Source organism: Giraffa tippelskirchi, chromosome 1 (genome assembly GCF_054371585.1).
Source record: "Giraffa tippelskirchi isolate mGirTip1 chromosome 1, T2T-mGirTip1v1.2.pri, whole genome shotgun sequence".
Classification (NCBI taxonomy): domain Eukaryota; kingdom Metazoa; phylum Chordata; class Mammalia; order Artiodactyla; family Giraffidae; genus Giraffa; species Giraffa tippelskirchi.
In genome coordinates this window covers 170,675,420-170,684,425 of record NC_137275.1, presented here as the reverse complement: position 1 = coordinate 170,684,425, position 9,006 = coordinate 170,675,420, and the positions used below count along the sequence as shown (strand labels likewise).

General features: G+C 39.9%; 1 protein-coding gene across 2 annotated transcripts in view; it reads right to left on the bottom strand.

Moving 5' to 3' along the window:
• Nucleotides 1-5,445: 5,445 nt before the first annotated feature.
• The window catches only part of PCSK5 (proprotein convertase subtilisin/kexin type 5), a 490,556-nt gene continuing 486,995 nt past the window's right edge, over nt 5,446-9,006 (bottom strand). For both annotated transcript variants that reach the window (XM_081505747.1, XM_081505752.1), the window contains one exon: nt 5,446-7,471. In XM_081505747.1, coding sequence (XP_081361873.1) covers nt 7,071-7,471 — 401 coding nt within the window. In that variant the 3' untranslated portion in view covers nt 5,446-7,070. The remainder of the gene's footprint in view (nt 7,472-9,006) is intronic.

The following is a 9,006-nucleotide window of genomic DNA, read 5'->3' as shown; positions in this document are numbered from 1 at the left end:
TCTGTTGTACAAACATATTTCTTTTTCACTCAATATTTTAGCAAGGCTTATATAATTTCCCTTGCTGGCTAGGATCAGTTCTTATCAATGAACACTTTTGTTAGAAAGGCCTTCTTATCAGGCTACCTAACAGCTACTTGGAGAAGGAAATGGCAACCCACTCCAGTGTTCTTGCCTGGAGAATCCCAGGGATGGGGGAGCCTGGTGGGCTGCCGTCTATGGGGTCGCACAGAGTCGGACACGACTGAAGTGACTTAGCAGCAGCAGCAACAGCTGCTCTGTCCTACCCTTCTCTTTCTGGATGGTGGAAAGCTTTCATTCTGGTGGCAAAGCCCTAGAAGATTAGTCACAATTGTGCTAAACTCATCATGGTAATCTCATATCCTTATACCAAATACTTGTTTTCAAGCCTTCTTTACAGTTAAGCATGGCTGCAGGACCTTGTTCTAGCTTCTGCCCTTAGCTCCAAAGGCATTCATATGCAATGATTTTCATTCCTATAAATAAATGAATGGCCTTTCTACCTAGTGTTGGTAACTGAGACTGCATAAGTGAGTAAAACAGACTTCATTCCTCAACTCTTTCTTTACCCACGACTTTTAAAAACAGGCTTCCTTGTCCATCACCAACTCCTGGAGCTCACTCAAACTCATGTCCATTGAGTCAGTGATGCCATCCAACCATCTCATCCTCTGTCATTCCCTTCTCCTCCCGCCTTCAGTCTTTCCCAGCATCAGGGTCTTTTCCAATGAGTCAGTTCTTCACATCAGGTGGCCAAAGTATTGGAGCTTCAGCATCAGTCCTTCCAATGAATATCCAGGTTGATTTCCTTTAGGATTGACTGCTTTGATCTCCTTGCTGTCCAAGGGACTCTCGAGAGTCTTCTCCAACACCACAGTTCAAAAGCATCAATTTTGCACTCAGCTTTGTTTATGGTCCAACTCTCACATCCATTCATGACTACTGGAAAAACCATAGCTTTGACTAGATGGACCTTTGTTGGCAAATTAATGTCTCTGCTTTTTAATACGCTGTCTAGGTTTGTAATAGCTTTTCTTCCAAGGAGTAAGCATCTTTTAATTTCATGGCTACAGTCACCATCTGTAGTGATTTTGGAGCCCAAGAAAATAAAGTCTGTCACTGTTTCCACTGTTTCCCTATCTATTTGCCATGAAGTAATGGGGCTGAATGCCATGATCTTAGTTTTCTGAATGTTGAGTTGTAGGCCAGGTTTTTCACTCTCCCAAGGTAGACATAGGAGGCTTTAAAAGTGAAATTCCAAATACAGCCTCAAATTTTTATCTCACTTCTTCAGTATCAGATGTTGTTTATGTGTGATAATTAGTTAGACCCAGAGTCTACGCCAAGCATTCACTGATAGAATTCATATATTTCCTTTTGAAACCCAATCTATTTACAGTTCTTACATTTCAGTGTAAAATGCAAGCTACTCTTTATTTCAGTTGATGGCATCTGAACTTCAGTCTTCAACTGGGTAGTAACCTAAGCAGCTTCTTTTTTCATGAGCTCTGAAATAGACCTCCTTAACTCTGAACAGATCTTAAAAGGTCTATTCCAATGTCAAGTGTTTGTGTTCAGCACCTAAAATCTTTATCTCCAGTTTCTCTAAATAGCAGTCTTCTTTCCCCACTTGATGCCCTTCTGATTTCCATGTTTGGAAATTCTTAATGTTTGAAATTTTTTTCTTTTATATGGTAGAATCTCTCATGTATACCTTTAATCTTTTAAAATTGTATTTTATTTTCTCATGAATACTTTTTAATAGTTTGACTTATACACAGTTAATGTGCACAATTACCTAAAATTATTTCTTTCCTCATTACCCCTCAACACTATGCCTCTAGGTGAAATTAGGCACCTGAACTGCAGGATCCTATGGGTGCTTCCCTGGCATCACTTTCTGATGATTCAAATTCCATATAGCTAAAAAAAAAAAATCCCTAAGTGAAATCCAGGAATTACTGACAAAGGCCATATTCTTTCTTCCCTTAGAAGCAGGGTGGTACAGCAGAAGGAAGGTGGACTAAAGTTCTAGATTCACATCCCATTTGGACCACTCACACCCTGTCTGATGGCACTCATCTGTAAAGAGGGAGCACATTTGTACTCTACAGCATTTGTGCTGTAAGGATTAAATGAGGTCATATGAGAAAAGGGCCCAAGACAGTGGCTGGCACGTAGAAGGCATCCAAAAAGGTAGTTGTGTTATTATTTATTTCTCCCCCACTAGACTGCAAATTCCTAAGGTCCAAGATTTGATTGATTTCATTGTTATTTCCAAAACAGTGTCTAGAATGTGGTAAATTCTTAATACACACCTAGTGAATAAACATTATTATAATTACTATAAAGGCCAGGTCAACAACTTATTAACTCCAGTGACTTCCTTGAGGAATACACTCTGCATCCTCTCTTCTTTTTCAAATCAAATCCAAGTATGAGTCCTTTTCCCATGAAGCCACCCCTAACAAGTTCTAGTTTGTGTTTATCTCATACTTCTTGTGTTTAACTGACAGAATCACCTGCACCACCTGCCTTATCATTTACACTCAAGACTAAATAGGAATGGACTGCATGATATATGTCTATATCATTGCCTGATTACTTCATATTTATGAGTCCTGTCTTCTTAACGTTCAAGTCCATCAATATTTCTTGGTTGTTTATCAAGTACTGGACACTGTGCTAGGTTCTGGAAAGGAAATAGTAGTTGCCTCGAGAAGTACCCAGTCTCTTAGTAGATATAGATGTAAATGAAACAGTTATTAACAGAGTATGATATGAAAGCACACTACCATTTGCACATAGTATCTAGGTAGCAGAGAAGTGATAAAGTGATTAACCTTCTTCAAGAAGGTCAGGGAAGGGCTCCCAAGAGAAGTTATAAGGGAATATGATTTTTAAAGAATGGTTAGAAATTTCCCAGGTCAAAGTAGGGGTGGGGGCAGAATATTCCAAGGAGAGTGAACATTGTATGTCCAAGGATGTGAGATAACACGATATACCCCAGAGACCTTAGAAGTCCCAGGTCAAAGTAGGGGTGGGGGCAGAATATTCCAAGGAGAGTGAACATTGTATGTCCAAGGATGTGAGATAACACGATATACCCCAGAGACCTTAGAAGTAATTCAGTACTATTGAGTGTTAAGTGGAGAAGCTAGGAAATGAAGAGGCACCAAGAACTGCTGGATGTTAAGATTAGAGACAGAGGCAGTAGTCACATCTTGCAAAATTTTGAATGTTATAATCAAGGTAGGTGATAGTGAGCCCTGAATGTGATGATCTGATAGAACTTAGAAATGACCACTGATAGTCGGAGAAGGCAATGGCAACCCACTCCAGTACTCTTGCCTGGAAAATCCCATGGATGGAGGAGCCTGGTAGGCTGCAGTCCGTGGGGTTGCTATGAGTCGGACACGACTGAGCGACTTCAGTTTCACTTTTCACTTTCATGCATTGGAGAAGGAAATGGCAACCCACTCCAGTACTCTTGCCTGGAGAATCCCAGGGACGGCAGAGCCTAGTGGGCTGCCATCTATGGGATCACACAGAGTCGGACACGACTGAAGCGAGTTAGCAGCAGCAGCAGGGTAGATAAATTGGGAGAAAGAGACTGAAGTTCAGCAATAAGTCAGGAGAAGTTTTATAGTAAAGGTCCAGATGAGAGAGACTAAGAGCCTAATTGAGCCAGTGATGATGGGACTGACAGATTGGATTTGATTTTTAAGAAGGTTTAACATTGACATGACTAATTCAGTCATTGGAAGTAGAAGGATAAAAGGGAGGGGAAAGAAGCACTTTCATTGCTTTGTACTCTTACTTGGTAAAGCATAATACTAATCACATAAAAAGTACTCAGAAGTAATTCATTAATAAGCTAGCTGCTATAGCATTATCTGGTTTTGATTTCATTTTAAATTTAAAATTACGTTCTATGAACTAGAACTTTCCAAGTTCTTGCCCAGCCTCTTGCTGTATTTCCAGTCTATGAGGATTCTCAATATTTCCAAGTTATTAGCAAACAGAACGGAGAAGGCAATGGCCCCCCACTCCAGTACTCTTGCCTGGAAAATCCCATGGATGGAGGAGCCTGGTAGGCTATAGTCCATGGGGTCATGAAGAGTCGAACATGACTGAGCGACTTCACTTTCACTTTTCACTTTCATGCATTGGAGAAGGAAATGGCAACCCACTCCAATGTCCTTGCCTGGAGAATCCCAAGGACAGGGGAGCCTGGTGGGCTGCTGTCTGTGGGGTCACAGAGAGTCGGACACGACTGAAGCGACTTAACAGCAGCAAGCAGAAAACCAAAAGGTGACTTTGTTTTCCAACCACATATTTATCTCTTTAGATAGTTGTTAGTGGAATATTCAGAAGTCTGAGAATAATATGGCCTAACTGTGAACAAAGAAGGAAAGATGTCAAAGTACCTATATGCAGTTTGAGCCTTCTTTTTAGGATCACATGGAGTAATGACACAATTTTTCTTAGTTTTCAAGGTCATCTTGACCTCATTTAATCCTTAATTGTGTATCCTAAAGACAGAATTTTCTTGGAAAACAATTTCCAGGCTACACAAAGAAAGGTCAGACTCAGCTTATCAGAGTTTTGAATTATCAGGGAAGATGCACAACACAGTATAAACAAAATTACTTATTTCCATAGGCTACACTCCAATTACACAACAAGAGATGAGGAATTCTTCCATTGATAAAATGGCTGGTGCGACATGCTCAGTCACTCAGTCATGTCCTCTGTCCATGAGATTTCCCGAGCAAGAATACTGGAGTAGATTGCCATTTCGTTCTCCATGATGAGATGGCTATCTTATATGCATTTCTATTTGTTTCTAAGATTTGGAAAAGGATCTATAAAGGGTTCAAATAGGTTTTCAGGGGGTGATTTTAAATGATCAAAATTTTTTGGAGTATAGCATGTGTGTCTATGATATACGTGGTCTCTTAAGAATTTTTGTCAGCAAATTACAGTCTCTTGGCCAAATCTGGCCCATCACCTGTTTCTGTACTGCCTTGAGGCAAGAATAGTTTTTCACATTTTTAAGTGGTTGAGGAAAAAAATCAAAAGAAGAATACTATTTTATGACATGTGAAAATTATGTTAAATCCAAATTTCAGTGTCCATAAATAAAGTTTTCTTGGAGCACAGCCCACCCATTTGTTGTGGGTTGGCTGCATGCATGCCACAATGGCAGAGTTGATAGTTGTGCAAAGCCTAAAGTATTTACTATCTGGCTCTTTTCAGAGAAAGTTTGCCAATCTTTGTTTCAAGAGCTTTCCCTTAAAGAAACACAGAGGCCTTCAGTAAACTGAAGACTTCTTTACAAAGATTTCCTGTGTTAGTGATATGTTTTTTTAAAAAAAGAAAATGTACACATTCAGGAAAGATAATAACGTTGCCATATCATAAAATAAGATAGGCCTTTATTAGATTAAGGATGCTTCTTTTTTTACTTCCTGTCAGTGTAGCATAGCCTTTAGGAACACACACTTTAGAGTCATCCTATTTTTCTTAAATCTTGATAAGCTTTCTGTGACCTTGGGCTATTTAACTTTTCATAAGCCTTGGCTTTCCTATTAAAAAAAAAGAGTAATAATGGTACCAACCTCAAGAAGTTACAGTGATATTAAATGGGGTGAGTTTTTAAAAGGAATTATCTAGCTCAGTACCTAGTACATAGTGTGAAATACATTTATTTTTTTGTGTGATTATCTTCATTATCTGAAAATATCTCTTTCTGGTGGTTCACTCCCAAGACTGCCTATCACTTCTGTTTTGACAAGAAAAGCCATAAACCCCTGCTTACTTAATTTCACTTAGCAGGAGCTCTTCTCTGTATTGCCTGCAGAAAAACAGTCCTGTGTGCACAAATCCAAGAGTGTATTTGACAGAAGGATGGGAAAAGGGATGCCTAGGATGTCTAGAAACAAAAATCATAGAGATGAAGAGTATTGGAAGGCTGGTTAGCAGCTGGATTAAGCTGGTGAGCAGGATGTTGGGAATTTCCATGTTAGACTCCATCCTAACTTTTTCTGTGGAGAGCCCACAGTTCTGTGATGGGCTGTTCATAAAAGCTCTTTAATTTAGTAGCTAAAGTCTTTTTTTTTTTTTTAAAGAGTATCTGAAGTTTTTGTCATTTTATCCCATTTTATGTTAGGTTAACATTGCCAATTTTGTTTTATTACTTGATGTTTTAGCTGATGTTTCTAACCAGAAACACCCTTAGAAAAATCATTAGAGTGTAAGACTGACATTCTTAGAAACAGTGATGTCTTTCCTCCTGGGCTTGCTGCCACCAATCTCCTGCTTGAGCTTGCTCTAGAAACATCATGACTATGGACTACTGCAGAGGAACCAGGGCATGGAGGACACATACTTCCTTGGCTATGAAGCAACCTCTCATGTCTTTCTTCCTGTCTATAATTAGATCCTGATCAGCCTCAGTAGAAGCGGTCTCTATTACTCAGGAGTGAGCTGGAGTAATTGGTATAAATGGCATGAGGAGGAGAACTTTTTTAGTGGTCCCTTAAGGAACAAATCTCTGCCCCAAGAGAACTAAAAGGGGAGGAAAATCCCCTAAGACAAACAGTTCTTTTGTCTCTTCATCCCCCAAAATCAATTACAGAAATATCAGAAATCGAAAAGGTAGCAAATATCTCTACCATGCAGCTGAGAAACAGAATTTGTATAGGTCGATTTCTTTTTGTTTAATCACATGAAACAGTTTGCACAAAAATTTCACTTTTTTTTTTAAACTTCCTATGTTTTATGTCTTGAGATATTGTTTTGAGAACAATTCCTCTGAATTTTATCCTTGTCCCTCAATCATGGTTGAATAATTATGGTTAATTGAGTTTAACCATCCAAAAGAAAAACAAAATATTTCAGCATTCTCATATACTCTAGTTGGACTCTTGGTTAAGAAGACAAACACCCTCACATCAGCCTGGTATGTTGGGATAAAATCCAAGACTGTAATGCTCACATGCATGCCCATGAGTGGAATGTGGTGGGGTGGGCATGGCCTCTGTTTATTGGTAGGAGTAGCTCTCATCATCGTATTCCAGGTCATCTTCATTGTCATCATCCAGCAGCCCATACTTAAATTTCCGGTAGACAGTGCCATCTTGGCCCATGTAGACAATGTCATCCTCATCATCCTCATCATAGTCCCGGTCTCTGTACTCAATCACTTGATCCTCTTCAAAGCTTTCACGATGGCTGCTCTTATAGGAGGAGTAAGACATGCTAGGTTCAGCCAGCTTTGCATAGCCGGCTTTTTCTGTTGACTTGGCTCTGCTCTGAGATTTCCTCCAGACAATCACAGCTGCCCCGAGCAGAAGCACCAGCATAACAGAAGAAGTGATCAACAGGGCTGTCTTGGAACGCTCACCTGCAGGCTCAACCTCACTTGCTCGAAGGATACACTCATCTGTTGGAAGATGATCCCAAAGGAAGAGGACAGAGGGGAAGGGTGGCAGAGAAGAAACGGAACGGAGAAAATTAGTTTCTGAAGTAAAGGGTTTCACCTTTATCTTTTGAATCTAAAATAGCAGATCAAAGAACCACTGTCTTTGATTTCCTTAGAGAGCATATCCCTCCACAGAATTGCTGTGTGTACTCCGGGAGAGTTTCAGCCTATCCCAGATGATACCAACAAACTCTTCTAGGGTGAAGGTCAGTCTGAGGACCAAAGGGAGTCCCCCGTCATACCCATACCTCATGGGTCAGTCATCAAGTGTCCAACCTTACCAAATCAATTTTTCTATTTCCTTCTTGAGAGAAATATTCCATTTTGGACCACGTTTCAGTTATTGTTAAATGCTCTATTTCTGTTTCAACTTTAGCTTTTTCTAAGACTGAGTCTTTTCCCCAGCTTTAAATCAGGTTTACATTTAAACCTGATTCAACAGGATTGTCCCATCATTCAAAGACAGGAACAGATTATTTATAAAACCATTGACTCATTGCTGTGTGGGGCCATAGAAATCACAGGTCAGTCTGTTGCTTGATAGTTGAGGAAACTGAGGCCCACAGAGAGAAAGTGAATTATCACATCATCAGAGGTTAGAAGTTGTTTGTGGAGTGATCAGAATTCAAACCCAGGAATCCTTACTTTAGGCTGCTGTCTGGAGACAGTAGGGCAAAACACTGGCAATGCTTTTTTTTTTTACTTTCTGACATCCTGTGGACCTTATCTGGCAGGAAGAAAACTGCTGCTGTTGCTGCTAAGTCACTTTAGTCGTGCCCGACTCTGTGAGACCCCATGGACGGCAGCCAACCAGGCTCTTCTGTCCATAGGATTCTCCAGGCAAGAACACTGGAGTGGGTTGCCATTTCCTTCTCCAATGCATGTATGAATGCTAAGTCGCTTCAGTCGTGTCTGACTCTGTGTGACCCTATGGACAGCAGCCCACCAGGCCACTCTGTCCTGGGGATTCTCTAGGCAAGAATAGTAGAGTGGGTTGCCATTTCATAGAAAACTACCATCTTTAAATTCTTTTCTCCCCTCATCTTTAAATTCTGACTGCCAAATTGAGTGATAGATTTCTTCTATCATAACTAAGATTTCTGAAGTTGAGAGCTCTGCCTCTCTCTCATTCATCATCCTTGGTTTTGATGACTTAATTGAGAACATGGAGCAACCAAAACAGTTTCATAACTCAATGATGAACTCATTTTCACTCATTTATTCAGGTGGTATGATTTAGCTATTTTTTTTTTTTTCTATTCTTTAACCCACCAAATGGGAGTGTGAGAGTATAAAAGAACTAGAAAGAAAAACTAGCAGGCATTATTGGATGTACAAGTTGAAATACAACTGTACATTTTCCATAAATATTTTTTGAACCAACTAGTTCTGCCCTCAGGATGTTTTATGAGATTCTAGGCACATTATGTACACTAGCTTAATGAATATAATACTGTGCCAGTTATTTTAGGGTTAACTGGACTGCAAAGAAAGCT